This window comes from Microchirus variegatus (genome assembly GCF_963457635.1).
Source record: "Microchirus variegatus genome assembly, chromosome: 14".
Classification (NCBI taxonomy): domain Eukaryota; kingdom Metazoa; phylum Chordata; class Actinopteri; order Pleuronectiformes; family Soleidae; genus Microchirus; species Microchirus variegatus.
This window is the reverse complement of record NC_139815.1, coordinates 26,104,412-26,124,189: the sequence shown is the minus strand read 5'-3', so window position 1 is coordinate 26,124,189 and position 19,778 is coordinate 26,104,412. Positions and strand designations below refer to the sequence as shown.

The 19,778-nt window shown below is 39.9% G+C and overlaps 1 protein-coding gene across 1 annotated transcript in view; it reads left to right on the top strand.

Moving 5' to 3' along the window:
- Positions 1 to 19,758, top strand: part of LOC310937045 (polycomb protein SCMH1-like) — a gene marked incomplete at its 3' end in the record, with an annotated part of 27,954 nt that extends 8,196 nt beyond the window's left edge. The window contains exons 6-14 of the mRNA XM_083901237.1: positions 1,732 to 1,820; positions 1,914 to 2,157; positions 13,740 to 14,062; positions 14,224 to 14,356; positions 15,313 to 15,519; positions 17,399 to 17,572; positions 18,402 to 18,653; positions 18,737 to 18,888; positions 19,633 to 19,758. Of these exons, the coding sequence (XP_083757363.1) occupies positions 1,732 to 1,820; positions 1,914 to 2,157; positions 13,740 to 14,062; positions 14,224 to 14,356; positions 15,313 to 15,519; positions 17,399 to 17,572; positions 18,402 to 18,653; positions 18,737 to 18,888; positions 19,633 to 19,758 (1,700 nt within the window). The remainder of the gene's footprint in view (positions 1 to 1,731; positions 1,821 to 1,913; positions 2,158 to 13,739; positions 14,063 to 14,223; positions 14,357 to 15,312; positions 15,520 to 17,398; positions 17,573 to 18,401; positions 18,654 to 18,736; positions 18,889 to 19,632) is intronic.
- Between the last annotated feature and the right edge of the window lie 20 nt (positions 19,759 to 19,778).

Here is a 19,778-nt window from a genome sequence, read left to right as displayed (position 1 = left end):
TAATTTTCTGGCACTTTTATGGTTAAAATAACTAAAAACAAAAGATCAGACGGTCAGTTTGAGGCTTAGGGTTAAAGGTCAAGTATAGAGGATAATATCTATAATAATAACGATTTTAACTATAGTATTTAAAGTTATGTTTTAATATTTTTTTAACACTAATCTCATTATCTTATAATTATCCATTTATGTTCTATGGTTATTTTATGCTCCTCTTCTATTGAGTCTCCATATCTGCCACTGGATTCAGTTCAGTATTATGTAACGACGTTTTATCATCGTTTTCATAAATCATAACATGTGCATACACTTCAGACAAATCTTCAAATTTTAATAACAGTATTTGTACCCTGCAGTCATAAGTGGACTTTAATTCATTTTTGCTTGATTATAAACTCTGGGGTTTTTCGTGTTTAAACCACATCATTAACATCTCGCTGGCTGTGGTTAATTTGTCTTTTGTCGAGAGTCTCCGTCACAGAAGACACTTTGATTTGTCAGAGCAGGAAAAAAAAACACATGTTTTACCAACATCGTTAACCACATCTCAAGACTTTTGACTGTGAGCAAGTATGAAGTCAATCAGGAAGCAAAGAACTAAATGACTTACATCAGTGTTTTCTTTGACTCTCAGTTCTTCAGTAGCACATCAGAATGTGTTAGTAAGGACTGAAACTAGCTAATTGTCTTCGTAATCAATTAATCTGTCCATCATTTTACCAAACCTGGAAATGATGATGTTCACAAATGTCTTGTTTTTGTCCAAAAAACCAAAATCACTCAGTTTTAAAGATTTCTTTGTTATTATGGAGCAAAGAAACCAGGAAATATTCACATTTAACGAGCTGAAAATGCAGCTTGTTTAAAAGCTTAATTAAAAGAAGCTTTCTGGTTTTTCAGATTCTTAAGTGTATTAAGAGTATTTTCTAGGTTTTTTTTTGCTCCATGTAAAAAGTAAATCATTAAAACTGAATCATTTTGGTTTACGGACAAAACAGAATGTTCGAGAACATCTCCACGTTTTGGTAAAACACTGATCCAACATTTTCTGACATTTTACAAACCGAACAGAAAAAAAAACATGCTCATACAACTGATTACTCAATTATCAAAATAGTTGACGATTAATTGAACAACCGATTAACAATCGAATAATCGTTGCGGCCCCTAAAGTTTTGTGTTTTTTGTGATGTGAAAAACGGAAAACACCATTCTAGATGTTCAGGGACCAAAATAGATTCTGCTCATGAAATTAATCTTTAAATGACTTGTTGTTCAACAAAGAATAAAAAAACAGATCACTCGTAAAGAAACCTAACAAACCAAAATTCTCTAAAAATGGTGTAATCCTGGCCTCTAGTGGCATTTCTGTGTATTGCAACTTCCTTTCAATGTGCTTCCATGATAGAAAAAAAGACTTATTTTGACAAGAATACGCATAATTATGTTTTTTCTTCCATTTCCTCCAGTAGATCCCGTTAAGTCCTGCACAGTGGACCTTTAATGTCTCCTTCATCTAGACTTTACCTTCATTTTCTGAATTAAATTGTGATTATTTGGACATAAATTGAGATCTATGGAGCTCTAAAATGAAGTGCTGTGCAAAAATCCAGGATTGAATGGACGAACACCTGTATCATTTATTGCCTCATTGCTCACAGTGACCCCTCTGTACCCAGAATATGACAGAAGAAAAATGTGATTCATTAAAATAGTGATGTTCTAACACAGGTTTCAGGATGAACGCCTCCTCGTGGCCCATGTTCCTCCTGCGGACCCTGAGTGGAGCAGAGATGGCCCCTGCTTCTGCGTTTAAGAAGGTGAATAAAAAATATTTAACCAAATGATCATGATTACAGTATACATTTATATACATGTGTGTTTTAAGTATAATGTGTTTATATTATGTTCAGGAACCTTGCAGTCCTCCTAAAAACTACTTCCAGCCTGGTATGAAGCTGGAGGCGGTGGACCGGAAAAACCCTTACCTGATTTGTCCTGCCACAGTTGGAGAGGTCAGAGGTCAGGAGATCTTCGTCATGTTCGACGGCTGGCGAGGCGCCTTCGATTACTGGTGCCCTTTCCAGTCCAGAGACATCTTCCCCGTGGGCTGGTGCACGCTGACCAAACACAGCATACAACCGCCTGGAAACTTCTGTAAGTAATACTTTAAATTTTGATCTGTTTTTGTTTGTTTTTGTTTGCTGACAAAAGTGGTGAGTCGGAATAATCTCAGAATTTCATTCCGAATTTTTCAGAAATCATCTTCTGTAACATAGGTACCGGAGTGCTGCACAAAAAAATATATACAAATGCAAACACTGTATATAACAAACATAAACAAATAGAACAACAATTACATCCGCTATAAATGAGCAGTAGGACAAACAATAATAATAATAATAATAATAATAATAATAATAATAATAAATAATAGCTAATTTCATCCATTCACCAGATTCTACGTAATATGCATACATGTGTGTATATATATCTATATATACACATATACAGTATATATAGATATATGTATATATATATACACACACATATATATAGTATACATACATATACAGGAAATATTATAGTTCCACATGTATGTGGTATTTGTAAAGCAAATAAATAGTCTCTTTGCTAATGTCGTTATGTATTCTGTGGGCCAATATAGTTATTTATTTATTTTTTTTAATCGTTGACATTACAAAGGATATCATCTACTTTCCACCACTAGAGGGCAGCACATGCACAAGTTGTGACGTGTCCTCAATGGCAGATGTTGTGCTGCGCCGGTGAAACATCTTCGCAAGTCAATAATAAACTGTTATGTTATGCTTTGTTATTGTATCATATAGTTGTGAAGTTGTATAAAAGCTATAGGATGTTGTGTTTATTAACAATAATTGAAAACATATAGCAAGAGATGTACATTTCTGTGACGTCAGACAAAATTACTGGTGCCGTTCATTTTGTATTATTTCAGTAAGTAATCGAAATAATGGAAAGAGAAGACACTTTTTTTTCAATTGGAGGATAGAATATGTTTTTTATGGTCCAGTTTTATCATTAAATTATAAGAGATTACAAATGACTTCAGTTTGATGGTGTGTGTGTGTGTGTGTGGGTGGGATTGTGACCCACAGTGCTGACCTCCACAAAATCTATATGTGTATATATATATATATGTATATATACATTTGGGCTGTTATTGGCTCCATTTTGCCCATTTAACAGAAGCAGATTGACAGTTGTAGTAAAGCTTTAGCCACTGTTGACATTTTCTCCACCAATAAAATATCATATACAGTAAATCAATGCTACATAAGACAACGTAATCCTTACGTTGCCTCTCTCTTCTGCGTTTTTTTATTATTATTTTGTCTGCGTGCAGAAATCAGAGCGCTATATAATAAAAAGTGTGCACTGAGCTGCTAATTATCAATGAGGAGGTAATGATATGATAATTACACTCAGCAGTTACAGGAGTGTGTGTGTGTGTGTGTGTCTGTCTCTCTGTGTGTGATTCACAATGATGCTGAAAGCGGAATGTTCAAGGTCGATGTTTAGTTCCCGTGGTGGATGTTTAGACGTCGGTCGTCCATCAAAATTGTCAAATTTTTGACAAATGGCTCTGATGTGAGTGGCGTCTTTTTTTTTTTTCTCTCACTAGGAAAGTTTTTGGTTTTGTTGAAGTTTTAGCAGGTGAAATGCTCACATTCATAGAAATGTGTTCTCTGTGAAAGCCTCATCACCCAGTCCAGAGAATGTGTGGGTGTGCGTAACCTAAGCTAAGTCAACAATCTTGATCAACTCATTGTATGTGTGTGTGTGTGTGTGTGTGTGTGTGTGTGTGTGTGTGTGTGTGTGTGTTTGGGTTTCCCCTTACTTGATGGATGGCAGCAGTTACACAAATTACAGACTCCTGCTCAGATTACGTCCTCTGTCGTTTCACACACAACAGTTTTATTTCTACGCAATATTCTGCAAAACTGAGATCAGTGCATTATGTGGTCATATGGAATGCATAGGAACTGAATAATTAGGCTCAGGGCTGCAACTAAATTAGCGATCGACTATTTCGTTTAATCGGTCAATCGTGTTTTTTTTCCATCATTAAAACAAGTTTTCTGATCTTTCTCCTTCTTAAATGTAAATATTTTCTGGTTTCTTTGCTCGTCGTAACAAAGAAATAATTCAATCTGAATGAGTTTTTGGTTTGTGGACAAAACGAGATGTTGGAGAACATCATTATTTCCGGGTTTGGTAAACACTGATCCACATTTTTTGACATTTTCTGACCTAAACAAGTACTCGATTTATCAAGACAGTCATCGAGGATGGAAATAATCATTAGTTTCGGGCTTAATTATGATGAAATTTTAGTTCCCATTCTTTCCCATTTTATTGATTAGCTGTTATTGCCAGATCTGAGTATGTGTGGTCACAGGAGATACTTAAACTTGCTATTTGTGAATATTGTGGAGCATTTAGGGATGAGACGATACCATCGTCTTTGTGTCCGATACCGATATCATAAACTCCAGTATCTACCGATATCGATATTATCCCGATAAGGTCCTTTGAGACCGTTTATGAACGTATGAAGCTGTGAAATGCACGATTTGTGCTGAGTCATTTCAAAGACATAATTCTCTTAACTGTATAACAAATAAGAAGAAATAAACAGTCCAAACATGACTCAGCTAAAACGCTTTTTGCTGATTTTTATTTACATTTGTAAAATCTGTGCAGAGTGTAGCATACGATGATATATAGGATTTTCGGATTGTATTGGATTTTAAATTTTTATCCATCTAATATCCAACGCAGTGATTTTGTCTAGTATCGCACCGATATCTGTACTAACTGATTCCCATTCCTAGGAGCGATGTTAAAGGGGAATTCCGGTATTTCACAACCCGGGCCCTATGTTTATAAACGTGGATGTGTGTGTACGTGAATAGAACTTACAAAAAGTCTTATAATTGGACCAGGTGGCAGCAAAGACAGGCGGCAATGGCTCTGAGTTATATCCATAAAAAGGGCTTGCTATTGTCTGGCAACATTACCGGAGCAATAATGTCACCCAAAGTCTGAATTTGACGGCCGTCCCTATCTGTTTGAACCGGAGTACACGGAGGAAGAGCGGATGTGAGAAAGCTATTCATGTACACGCCCACATTTATAAAACACACAGCTCCGGTCGCAAAAAATACTGGAATTCCACTTTAATACTATATCATCTGAATCAGGCCTTTCTTCAGAGATGAACGGTCTAGCGTGCTTTAAATCCAGGCTTCAATTACACAGAATTTGTTGTGGCTGTTGTGGCTCAGAACCACAGCGGCAGCAACAGATCCATTCACACGTGGGAGTGTGAGTGCACTTTTTATTGAACAGAGAAACAGAAACTGTAAGACAGGATAATATAAGCGATCGGAGACGTCGGCACGCGTGTAAGTGAGTAAGTAGGTCCTGGATGAACGTGTTAATGAGCGTTCATTAGCTGTGCATATGAGCGCGGCCGCGAGACTGTGTGTAATTTGAAAAATGTCTAATTATCTTTAATCACACTTGTCATATTGTGACCTGCGACTCATTTTTCTAAGAAGCAACAGAGGAGGCCAGGATCTATCTGTTTTTTTTTTCTTTTTTTGTTCAGTAAGTGAAGAATACTTATGCGATCAAGCCTACGTGTTTGTTTCTACTTTTATTTCGGTGTGATCTGCCTTTGTTAAACTGGGTCAAAATGGAGGATTAAGGCTCTCTGAATAATACATGTAGACGTGTACAGTGTTTTTCATGTGAGCTGTTGTTTTTGTCTGTTTTGAAGCTGCAGTGCATAACCTTTGCTGACGTTGTTCTTGTTGTTGTTGTTGTTGATGATGATGATGATATGAGGATCATTCCGTTTAATCCAAAAGGATCTGAATTGTGAAGCCGTGATTTGGCCGATGCCATGTTGAGGTTTTGCAGATGGAAATTCACAGACGTCACCCGTGCAACAAAGCTCCTGGACAATAACAGCAGTCAATCACACTGGTGTACACTACACTCATATTTTCCTCTAAATGGGAACATATTGTTCAATTCACAAAATTGAAACCTCTGATTGAGACATTAACTCATCAGGGAAAAAATGTTCACTGACGTTATAAATCGAGTCAAATCTAGAAATTAATTGGTTATTTTTGTAACCAGTGGAGTCACACATTCAGTTTTCATACACAGTCTGTGGGTGGGTGCAAGAAGTGTTTATGCCATTCAACTGCTGAAGGAATTTTTGTGTTTTTAGTCATAGTCATGGTTCCCACTGGTCCCTGAAATCCTTGAAAGTTTCTGAATTTGAAAAAAATAAAAAATAAATAGCAAGACTCTTGAAAGTGTTTTGAGAATAAAATAGATATGAGTCATTGTAAGTACATGGATTTTGTGCAAGAAAGAAGTTAAGTTTGAGGTATTTAGGTTACAACGTTTGTTACGACGTCGCCTACCGTTTCATGCTCTGCACTGCTTGATATATACGTAGACTTACAGAACTTAAACATCGAGTCTTAATTACGAGCGGTGTTGTGGACATTGTCCACCGTCTCTCTTTCCATGCATAACAATGAGCGAGTAAAGTTAAGCAAATAGAGAGCAAATGATAACGTGATGCCTGAGAAATGCAAATTCCATGATCTCTGTCTCCATCAATCCATTATATACCACTTTATCCTCCTGTGGAGGTTTGCACAGGCTGCTGTTCCTGTCTCAGCTGACATACACTCTTAGAAATTAAAGTGCTAAGGAGAACCATATAAGGTTCTTCGGTTTGTCTTCATAGGAGAACCCTTTTTGGCTCCAAGTAGAAGGTTCCACCTGGAACCCTTATAAAACACTTTATTCAGGAAAGTGGTTTTAAAGGGTTCTCTGGATCAAAATGATTCTTACTGGAACCATTAGTGTTACCAAGAACCCTTGAAAAACCCTTTTTTTCGGGAGAGGGTTTTTCAAGGGTTCTTGGTAACACTTATGAACCCTAGAAAAACCTCTCCCGAAGAAAGGGTTTTTCAAGAAGCAAATGGTTCCAGAAACTCAGCCCTTGTAGAAGGACCCTTTTGGAGTGTAGGGCCATAGACAGGGTTCACCCTGGACAGCTTGCCAGGGCATCGCAGGGCCACATACAGAGACAAACAACCATTCACTCACACTCTCACATCTACGGTTAGTTTAGAGTGACCAATTCACCTAATCCCCATATCGCATGTTTTTGGACTGTGGGAGGAAGCCGGAGAACCCGGAGAAAACCCACTCACACACATGTGAGAACATGCAAACTCCTTGCAGAAAGGCCCTTGTTCCAACCGGGGCTCGAAACCCAGGAACCCGGGTCTTCTTTCTGCAAAGGCGAGAGCGCTAACCACTGCACCAACCGTGGGCCCGATCTCTGTCTCACTAAAGAAAATGACAAAAACTGACTTTCACCAAACTTCCCAAGGACAATCACTTGCAGAGCGTGCTGTAAATCAATAAAAGCGCAACTTAAGCTGTGTCAGCGCATTCGGTCCTTGAATTTGAGGGGAATTTGCTCTGGAAAGTCCTTGCGTTTCGTGTCAGCCAAGGTGTGGGAACCCTCCAGCCTGTTTTGAGTTGCTGAGAAACACAGAGAGAGAGTTGTGTGAACTCTAACTTGCCGAATGCTTTGAATGCATCAGAACTTTGTTTGTATTTAAAAGTTGTTAAAAAAAAACAGCTTTAAAGAGCTTTTCAGTCAGATGTTGTTGCGTCTGACTGAGGCCACTCTCTTGCAGGCTTCCTCTGCTCCACATTGTTCCAGAGGACTCGCTGATATCCGACTATGCCACCGTTTCCTGACGCAGATCCTGGTCATCTTTCATCGGGGGAATGTCTGAGTAGGCTTGGGTTACACTCGAGGGGAACTCTTTTTTTTGGAAGGGGGGGGAGCGAGAGAGATAGAAAGCATGTGTGCGTTGAAAGAAAACTTGCTTATGTGGGCACCAACTCCTGGAGTTTGGCCCTTTTCACCCGTTTCAATCACGACTCTTCTGATCCAGTTTAACCTTTTACCACCCCCCCCCCCCCCCCCCATCCGTTGACCCTCTTCCCATCCCCCACCCTCTCTCTCTTAGCTCCACTGTTAACCCCGCTCCCCCTCTCTTGCTGAGAAGCAGGTGACTGATGCAGACTGTCGATATGGCCTACAGATAACATGAATAAAGAGCTGCACCCCCTCCCTTCCCACCCCACTGACTACCACTACCACCCACCCACTCCTCCGCCCCTCCCTCCCTCCCTCAACCCCAGACACTATGCAAATCCAAACACACACACACACACACACACCCTCCTCCTCCTGCTGCTGCTCATTCATCGGGAGGGAAGCTTTGCATGCTTCAGCCAGTAGCAGCAGCAGCAGCAGCGTGGGCTTTGTTGTGGATTACTGCCGGCGGAGAATAGAGAAGGTAGAGGCAGAAGACTGAGAAAGAGACCAAACAAGGAATAAGTGCAGATGTTTACAGGTTGTTTTTGTTGTTGTTGTTGTTGTTGTTGTTTCAAAGTCAGGAAGAGAGAAAAAGCATAGGCCGAGGGCTAAAAACTGATCAACACCAGCTTGCGGAGAGAAAGAGTTCTTTCAAAGAGAGAGAACCAGGAAGCAACTGTACTCAGTGACCAGTATTGTTGCTCTCCACTCATACTGTTGATTGTGCTGCTGCTTCTTCTTCTTCTACTGCGGAAAAAAAAAGCCACAACAGAAGCGCTGAAGTTCTGCTTTTTCCTGTTGGTGAGTTTGATGTTCACAACATTTTCTCTTTCAGATAACTGTGTGTGAGGAAAAAGCTTCATAGTTTGTATGTGATCTGAATGATCTTAAAGATTTAGATGGTGCAACATCCACCAAAAATAACATGATTTAAGAGATTTCCTGCTCTCTAAAATGTACCAAATTAACACCAATAGCACATTGTCAAATTAGTTTAGCAATTGTTTTAATCCAGGAAGTAGAAGTGTCTCAATATTTTATTGCATGAGGCTGGAAGAGCTTTTTAATTTTTTAATTTAAACACATTGCATTTGTTCCTTTATGTCACTGTCTTAACAGTAATTAAAGGATAAATGTACTGCTCACATCAACGTTGTGCAGTAGTAAATGACTTCAGCTGCTCTTTGACTCTGTTTTCTTTGTTTGTTTTGGGGTTGACTTGCGTCTCTTCGGGTTCACGGTACGAGGGACGGCGAGTAGCCTATAGCCACTGAGACAGACTCAGTCTGGACATTAAACGGTATTGTTTGGTTGTAATTAGGCGCAGGAGCGCATGTGTTTCCTATCATGTGAGTTTGTGTGCAAAGCTTTGCGCGTTGCAAAAGTTTGCAAAACGGCTCAGCAAAGGATTAGCGGATATCAAATATTTCCAGCGTAACAATTTTTAATGCATCTGTCAACTCTGTGGCTGTGTGTGTGTGTGTGTGTGTGTGTGTGTCCATTTCAACAGTGACTGTTCAAACAGAGTGATTTTTCACTACTTTGTGTGTGCTCGGCAGGCAGATTGTGAGGTTGTGAGTCTGTGCTGTGGTGATATTTTTGTGGGCCTGAAGCTATTTAAGTTACTTCCTCCTTTCATGCTGTTTGGTGCATCAGTCACACAAACACACCTGAATGTGCCGTTCATGGGTTTCATTCTCCAATAAATCTGCACATGAGAACATCCTGTCCTGTGTGTGCATGTGTGCAGGCGTGTGTGTGTGTGTGTGCAGGCGTGTGTGTGTGTGTATTACCTCTTTCTGACTTTTTCTGGCATAAACATTGACCTTGTTAGGACAAGTTGTCCTCAACATAGTTTTAACTAGGCGGTAGCTCATTTCTGATGAACTTTCTGATGAAGTTTGAGCGCTCAGATTTGAATTGTGTTTGGGTTAAGATTAGGTTTAGGCATTAACCGGGTTCTAGTTAAGGTTAATGCTTTGTTTAGCATTCGTTTTTAAGGGTTGGGTCTCGGTTTTAGGATTCAAGTTAAGGGGTTAGGTGTTTTCGACGGGGAAAGTGAGTTCATTACGCGCACGAGTGTCCTTTCTAAGAATGCTGTACAAGAATGCGTGTGTGTAATTAGATGAGAGGTAACTCCGCCGTGCCCCTCCCCCCAGACATCAGACACACTTTGCAAAGACCCAGTTCTCATGTGCATAACACAAACATGCACTCTCACACGCGCGCGCACACACACACACACACACACACACACACACACACACACACACACACACACGCACACGCACACACTTCCTCAGGCTGTGGCTCACACAGGTCAGTGGGTCGATGGCTGGAATCATATAGTCATGATCGGAACCATATGCCGTTGTTTTGTTGCACGCAGGCTGAAGATGCCTTGCTCGGTTGTTTTTTTTGGGAGGGAATAAAACATCATATATATTTATATTCTTTAGGAGAATATGAAGTAATAGATGGGTGACTTTGCTGGTTGCACAGAGAGCTAAGCTTGAATGGAAGTGTCTGGGAAAAGGAGCCTACTTCATATTGATTTATAACATCAGTTAAACGTTTTCATGAGGAGATAATGGTCTTTATTCTTAGTCTCAATGTCAATTTTGTAAATTGTGTTCCCATTTAAAGGAAAATAGGGTCACACTTTAGATTAGGGAACACATATTCACCATTAGCTAGGTGCTTACTAACTTATGTAAGTAGTATACTAACCCTTTATTAGTAATCATTAAGCACATATGAACACCTTATTTTATATAACCTTATTCGACCTCTATTACGACATGAATTAAACATTTTTCCAACATAAGGTGTTAATACGTAATATGTACTTATAAAGGACGAGTATGCTGCTTATGTGTGATGTGCATTTTTAGTAAGCACCGAGTTAATTAAATGTGTGTTCCCTAATATAAAGTGTTACAGAAAATAGATTTTAAAGCATGGTATATATGAGTGGACACTAGTGTGAGCTGGTTGCAGGAGACGTCTATGAATTTCCTTTTCAAAAAACGGCGCCGTTCTCAAATCTCAAAACGTCACAACCGGAAAAAAAATCAAATCAGTTTAAATACAGTTCTATGCTAATATTAGGAAGCTGCAGCACATATCATAAATATAAAGGTGGTGAACCAAAACATAGATTTCAGCTAAATGCTCCAGGTGTCGCCTTTGACCCTTTGACGATCAGTCTCTCGTCTGTAAAAGCGGCCAAACATCATTCCGACCTTCTGAGTTATAATGTAACTCCCGTGGAGATCGTTGCCATGGCCACCGTGATTACGCGGCTGCATTTGAAGTACGAGTTTAAAACAATGCACAGGACAGTTTGAGTGGCTGCACTTTGGCGAAGAAACGCAGCAGCAGCAGCAGTAGTGGATTTAAACGATCACCTTGCTTTTTAACACCGCGCGGCTTTAATGCAGAAAATGTGTGATACCCGTCTGACACTGTGGAATAAATTTACGAGCAGACGTGTGAAGGATGAAGTTCAACTGCAGAGGCAAGCTTTTTTTATATATATATATATATATATATATAAATACAGTCTGTTTGATGGTAGACTTAATATATGGCAGAATTTGGCATTAATCAGACGTGTTGGAATCGGTCGGCGTTGCTTTCGTCGCGAGAGTGGATTAGATTCTCGCTTTTTCACGACAGGAGAAGATCAAACGTGGCCCCTGACTTTGAGATTTCCTGCGGTGAATTAAAACCCAGTGGTGCTGATTGGTGCCCTGCTCGTAAATTTTGCTCTGCCTTTGTAGGGCTTATCTCGGTGTGATTAAAGTGCACTAGTTGGTGTTACTATTGCTATGTGAGTGCGTGTGTGTGTGTGTGTGTGTGTGTGTGTGTGTGTGCACTCCTGGTGAGAAAATGAACTCTCACCCCCCCCCGTAACTAAACACTGCTCTACAGTTAACGCCCACTTTCACTCATTTTCCAATTAAGCAGCTTTCAGGGTGCTGCAGCCGGCCCTGGGAGAATACTGTATACCTTCCAGAGTCACTCTCTGTCGTCTCTAATGAAAGCCTCGGCCTCTTGAGAGTTTCCTCGTGCACTCTCAGGCCCCCCTGCTCTCACCAGGCAATACATTTGTATTGAAACCGGAGATGTTATCGTTCCCCTTTCTGCCCTTTTCTTTCTTTCTTTCTCTTTTTTTTCTGCTCTCCATTTTCACACGTGATAATTGTGTGATCATATCACAGAGTCACGCTCAGGCTAATGAAGACAGACTTTGTGTTTTTGGTTTTTTTAATCCGAACAATAGTTATTACCTTGGTTCATTTAATTGTCACATCTTGAGTTACAATTCTAGGTCGTTTTTAGGTCGACGGCTGGAACTGAGGGGCGTTTACTTCTGTTGGGAGTTGGGGTAAAGCAGGCAGAGGGATGGTATGCAGCAAAGAGTTGAACTTTTGTTTAGACGATGGCTCCAGACCAGGTAGTGGTCATCAATCTTGGGTGGTTATACAATTCAAACAGTTTCATGCAAACAATATATTCTATATATGTCAGTTGACAATCACCATAAACAACTTTAATGGGGGCCAAACCTCACACAACGAAACCCTGACGAGTAAAATACAAAACCAGTGTAAAAAAGCACTTGAGATTAGGATAGAATAGAAAGTCTTTATTGTCATTATATCCCATTTTATAAGTCCAATCACTCATAATGAGTATTTTTGCTGTGTTGCTGGAAGCTGAAGGGTTGATAAATTCTGCCAGGCGTTTCTCTGGAGGAGCTTCTGACTCTGATTTCAGTGCAGGGAGGGGGCTCGACATTAGGAACCTGTCAATCTGAGAATCCAAGCAAACCTCTGCAAGGCTACTTCTCCTCTTTTATTTTATTTTCTTTTAACGCTGTCGTTTCATTATCATTATAAAGATAAAGGACATAACAGGACGTCCTCGTGTGTTGAAATGCGGCACAACCATGCTCCTTTAAAACTCCTCACTGAATGATATAAAATGTAATGATTCGGCTTTAAAATGTCTAGAAATCAACTATTACTACTAATGTACACTGTTTACTTACGTTAGCCAAGTATTATCAGCACTCTTTAAACCCATAGGATTCCATATTTCTATTCATGGTAACCTATGGTCTGCCTTTTAATTCACTTTATTATTATTAATTATTAAGGTTTATTTAGATAGGGACAGATACAAAAACATAGACAATTTTGAACAGTCATCTGATGCATGCATCATAGTGTTTTTAGCTAAAGCTAATTCACAACACTTGTCCCTAGTAGGGCTTTTGAATAAAATAAAAATACAGTTACTGTCACATATTTACTGTCTGTGCTGTAACATTGGTATGAAATTTCAGATTGAGGAAGGAATTATTAAGTACTAGTCTTTAGTTTTCCATGGTATTATGTGTATTTGTCACTAATGGATTAGGATTACTCACTGCCATTTGCCGCTGAAAAGTGCAACCAAATAATACAACAATTCCCATGATCCCATGCTGCTTCCCAGCCAGGTCTTTAGTTTTTGTTTTTATTAAGAAAAAAAAATGAATCCTCTGCGTATAAATGTAGGGCAAGTATAATTAAAATGATATTTTTGTACTTTTTTTTTACTCAACTAAATATGTATAAAAATTGTAATTGGTCCCTTTTGTGTAACCATATATAATCTAAGCAAAGTTTCACAAAAGGAATAACAATAAATTATTCATCTCTTCTTCTTTGTCCTTCTCCCCCCTCATCATGTCTTGTTTTTGTAGTTACCCTCCCCGGCGCTCTCCTTGCTCCCGTCTCTACCACCTCAGCCTCCCTCACGACGCGTCGCTCCTCGTCCAACTCCTCCTCCTCCATGCAGACCTCGTACAGACTGCCCAACCCCTTGCCGCCCCTTCCTGTTCGCAAGGGCGTCCGAGGTCGTCGGCCCAAATCCCAGACGATCGCTCTCCTGAAGGCGGCGGCGGAAGCGGCGGCGGCGGCGGCAGCGGCAATAAATGGAGCGTCGCCGAGTCCTGCCAGAACCAGCGCCGAGGTTCAACTGGCCCCTCGACCGTACAAGAAGAGAGGGCCCAAGCCTAAGAACAAGGTGAGGCATCTGGAAATAGACCAGCTTTGTTTGTTTCTGCTGCTCTGCACAAAGCCACACCTCTGTATAAATCATGAACTATAGATGTTTTGTAGGTCACAAAGAGAAATGACTTTGTTCTTTTTGTTGTTGTTGTTGTTGTTGTTGATGTTTTGCTCTAGAAGAAGCCTCGGGTGGTGCAGTCCCTGGGGTCAGCGTCATCCGTTACAGCTCCGCCTCCAGAGACCAGGCTGAGCTCCAGCCACGTCTCAGCAGACAACGACAACAGCAGCAGCTCAAATGTCGTCTGCACAGGTGAACTCAATCCTTCAATCCACAATAAAATGCGATACAGATTATGTGGAAAATGTTCCCCCAAGCTTTGTTGTTTTTGCAAAGTTATATTTTGGAATTTTGAGAGGGATGATGTGATTAAAACTTGGTCGTACATACACTACCGTTCAGAAGTTTGGGGTCACCTATACAATTTGTTTGTATTGTCCATTAAAAGTCACACTTTTATTCAGCAAAAGAGTTGCAAAATTAATAGAAAATATAGACGAGACATTGACAAGATTAGAAATAATGATTTTTATTCAAAAAATCAACCAGCAAAACTATTCTCAGCTGTGCTAACACAATTGCAAAAGGGTTTTCTAATCATCCAATAGTCTTCTGATGTGATTAGCAAACACAATGTACCATTAGAACACTGGAAATAGGCCTCTATACACCTATGTACATATTCCATTAAAAACCAGACGTTTGCAGCTAGAATAGTCGTTTATCACATTAACAATGTATAGAGTTTCATTCAGATACATTTAATGTTAGATTCGTTTAATATAAAAAGTGCTTTTCCTTCGAAAAATAAGGACATTTCTAAGTGACCCCAAACTTTTGAACGGTAGTGTATTATCGAGCTCCAGATGAGTTAAACTCATACAACGTGTGTGTGTAATACTGAAATGCTAAGAATGTGTTGAATGAACCTGGCCATAGAAGGAAAAATTACAAAAATCTTTTTTAAGACAGACAGAGCTCTGCTTTTGTTCAAGACTAATGGGAGGTCACACTAAATATTTGACTTCTAAGTCTTTCAGAGCAATTTTGTTTCCCCAAAAAAATTACACATTTCTGGTCCTATTCTACTTTGGAGATTGAGACATTTTTAAAACACCAACTCTCATTTGTCAAGACGTGTTTGCACATTACTGTAAATATATTGAATTCTTCAAATCTCATTATCTTCTCTTTGTGACAAACTCCAGTCTGCGTCTACGTGAACAAACACGGGGACTACGGCCCCAATCTGGACCGGAAACTGGTGCAGCAGCTCCCGGATCACTTTGGTCCAGCTCCAGTCAACGCCGTGCTTCAGCAGGCTGTTCAGGCGTGCGTGGACTGCACGTACCAGCCGTCCGTGCTGCTGTCGTTCCTGCAGAGTCAGTCGCACACAGAAGGAGAGGTCATCAGAGGTAAATGCTGCCGAATGTGTTTATCATGAACTTAATGAATGTGAAACAGAGAAACGGCTCATCTTTGTTGCTGTGAAGCCGGTGTGTGATACTTTGATTGATCATCGATTTCTACATATTATCACTTCTTGCTACTCATTATGCATCTTTTTACTGAATGTTTACGCCGTTGTTTCATTAAAGCAATTCAAAAACTCAATTTAAATTCACCCTATTTTGGTCCATGTCTCACAAAAACAACTTGAAATTACCATTTCAATTCATGCGACCGTACCCGAGCCAGATTAATCCTTTCTGGGGGTTTTTGTCTGAACCTGGCTCAGGTTTGGTATTGATGCTCTAACAGACAAAGTAATGTAACAGTGACGGTTGGATAAATAAGTCAGTACAATGTGTGTGTGTGTGTGTGGGTGTGGGTGTGTGTGTGTGTGTCTTTATTGTGCGTCTGTGTGTGAGAAGACGGGAGACGAGGAATAAAAGACAGTGTGTCTATATCGGCAGCAGCTGATGTGAGCACTGTGTCTGTAATCAGAAGTGACATGTGCGTCTAACCTGGTTTGGGATTCTGGGATTGCGTCTCCCTTGGGGAATGAAGGGGGTGGTGGTGGTGGGGGGGGGTGGAAGATCATTGGGTGAGTATAGTAGGGAGAGGAGGAGGGGAGGGGAGGGGAGGGGTGGTTTAATTTGTGGATTTGTGCAGGCTTGGCTTGGGAAGGTGGGAGTAGTGTGGTGTGGGATTTGCTTATAAAGGGAGGGTGCTAACCCTAAACCATCTGCTGTTTCTTTTTTTTTTTTAGTTTGAATGTATTTGTGTGTGTGTGTGTGTGTGTGTGTGTGTGTGTGTGTGTGTGTGTGTGTGTGTGTGTGTGTGTTAGATGCAGACCAGTTGAACTGAACACTAAACCATTGAGCTGCAACAATTAATTCATTATTAATCAGTTACTAAATTAATCTCCAACTGTGTATTGATAATTGATCAAATTGATCGGTTAGAGTGTGTTTTCAGCTTCTTGTTTTCCAGTTTCTTTGCTCCGTGGAACAAAGAAATCAATCATATAAACACAACTGAATCATTTTGGTTTGTAAATAAAACAAGAAAGTCATTATTTCAAGGTTTGAGAAACACATTTTAACATTTTGTGTACCAAATAAGTACTAAATGAACAGTAAAATTAATACATTAATCAATGATGAAAATAGTCTTTAGATGCAGCCCTAATTTTCACCACCAGACAAATATTATTTAATAAATCAGCTCATTACAACTTACTTATTACGCATTCTTGTCAGTTTGCACATTTGTATTCGCTGAAACTTTAATAATAAATGATGCTTTCACTAAAGTCTGATGACATTAGGACACAAATGCAGACTGCAGAGACTGGAGGTCATAAGTGTTGTTCACTGTTACTGTTCAGTATATTTGTTTGTTTGTCAAGTCGGAGAAACTAAACGTATAAAACAAATATTTGAATAATACAAAGGGGCAGAAAGAAGAAGAAAAATCTCATAATACCTGCCCTTATTTTATAGTGCGTCAGTGCACAATACACAAAGCACACATTATTAAATGAGTATTACTTCAATAGTACTTATATTTAACTTATAACAAATGTCATTAGTTTCTATAAAACTGTCATTTTCTCAGATAGAAAAAAAACATATGATCAACTTTTTTGTGTGTTTTAATTAATTTGACATTTTCTGGCATAAACACTGAACTTGTCCTCATGCAGACCAAAACCTGGTCCTAATGGAACTGGACATGAGGAACTGGTTACATCTGCTCTATGGTTAAGGTTCAGAAAATGAAGTCGAGCTGCGCTAACCTGAATGTGTCTGTTTGGACTCATGGTTGTGTCTGTTGTGCCCCCCACAGTGCGCTCAGAGCACGGTATCCGCTACGTGAAGCTGCCCTCGGCCTCGAGTGCTTCCTCCGTGCTACGGTTCCTGGAGAACATGTGCCAACACCTGGAGAGCGACAGTCTTTTCAGCTCACAGCCGTTCAGCCCGTACAACAACAACACACGCTTCTACAACAAAACGAAATCAGGTCAGGGGGGGCAACAGTATGCTTGTTATTCTCTTTTTCGGTCTCTAATGATTTGAGTAAATCTTCTACTGCATCTTTATTCATAAGTCAGTTGTTAATAATCGTGTGTACACTAAAAGTTTGGGGTCACTGATGCAATTTTTCCAAGTTTTCCATAAAAAGTCACACTTTCATTCATCAAAAGAGTTGCAAAATGAATAGAAAATATACTCAAGACATTGACAAGATTAGAAAATAATGATTTTTATTCAAGATAATAATTTTGCTTTCAAGAACCAACAAAACTGACTGTGCTAACATCATTGCACAAGGGTTTTCAAAGGTTTTCTATTCATCCAATAGCCCTCTATGGGCCTCTTTACAACTATGTACATATTCCATTAAAAACCAGAGGTTTGCAGCTAGAATAGTCGTTTTCCACATTAACAATGTATAGAGTGTATTTCTGATTCATTTATTGCAGAAAAAAACCCAGAAAGAAATCCCATTTGTAATATATTTTAATGACCAGATTGCAGTTCTACAGTTTACACTTATTGGTCTGTATCCATTTAAGTCCAATAAACATTTAATAAGCTTTGTAGCTCCTGGATTAAAACTATCAACTGTAATTCATTGCGGGCCGCCAGAAATGTTCCTGCGGGCCGCCATTGGCCCCCGGGCCGCACTTTGAGAACCAATGATTTAATGTTATATTCATTGAAAAATGTGCTTTTCCTTTAAAAAAATAAGGACATTTCTAAGTGACCCCAAACTTTTTTAACGGTAGTTTATGTGTCAGTAAAAAGCAGCTCTTTGACACTCTTTTGTCCGTCTTCCTGTAAAACAGAACCTCCGTCCCACACCGAGAACGGCCTTTCCAAAGACGATTCTGCAAAAGACGGCACTCCCACTTCCCGCTCCATTCACAGCGCGTCGGACTACAGAACAGCGAAGAAGGAGCGACCCTATTTCCCTGGACTCACCGGACACACCCACACGTCGTCGCCGCCGCCGCCGCCGCCGCCGCCACCAGCGATACGACGTGTCAGTTCCAACCCAGGTGAACTTGGCCCAGTGTGTACACACAGAAGAGTGGAGGGTAGGATTATACACACGCATACACACACACAGCGATGTGTGGCGTCCAGGCTTTTGTTTTAACTTCCCCGTTGTGTTCGGCAGCGAGCTCGACAACAGGACCAGACCATGTGAAACAGGACAAGGAGGGTTCAGGGAGCAACGCGTCTTCCTGGTCTGTCGACGATGTCATACGATTCGTCCAAGACGCCGACCCCCACACTCTGGGCCCACACGTCGATCTCTTTAGGAAACACGTGAGTATTTCATACATGAGAAAATATTGCGATATACTGATGAACTGATGAAATATAATTGTAATTTTTTTTTAATGAATACATTACATTTTTAACACGCAGCTCCTTTAAATGTGTGTTGCATCTCAAATCATGAACTGACCGGATGTTTCTGGACGTTCCAGAGACCTCGGCTGAAAATTAGAGCACCCCTTGATCAATGGAAAAGTCCACCTGTTTGTTTCAGAAAACCCTCAGACCTTACTCAAACATAAAAATATATTTTTTGAAAGAAATTCTGAGATTAAAATCTGATATCCGGGATTACAAAAGAGTAAGTGAGGTTAAATTCAGACGGTCAGAATTTTGAGACTAAAGCCAGAATTCAAGATTAAAGTCCGAATTCAAGATTAAGGTCAAAATTCAAGATTAAAGACAGAATTCAGAGAAGAGTCAGAAAGTCGAAATTTTGAGATTGAAGTCAGAATTCCGAGATTAAAATGAGAATTCTAAGAGTCAATGAGATTAAAGTCAGAAAGTCGGAATTCTGTGGGAATAAATTCATAATTTTGATTTTATTATCAGAATTCGTGCCTTTCAACTTTTGTGGCCCTAATACTCTTCCGTACTTTTCATAATATTCTGTTGCATTTCTCTTTAAGTGCACTTTTTTAAACCTGCTCACTGCAGCTTTCTGGTCAACTGTGTTTTAAACTGGCCGTGTAAATAAAGTTTTTCTTGTCTTGCCGCTGCCTCTCTCTGCAGGAGATTGACGGGAAGGCTCTGATGCTGCTGCGCAGTGATGTCATTATGAAGTACATGGGACTGAAGCTGGGCCCAGCGCTCAAACTCTGCCATCACATCGAGAAGCTGAAACAGACCAAACAGTAGAAGATAAAGATAAAGACTCT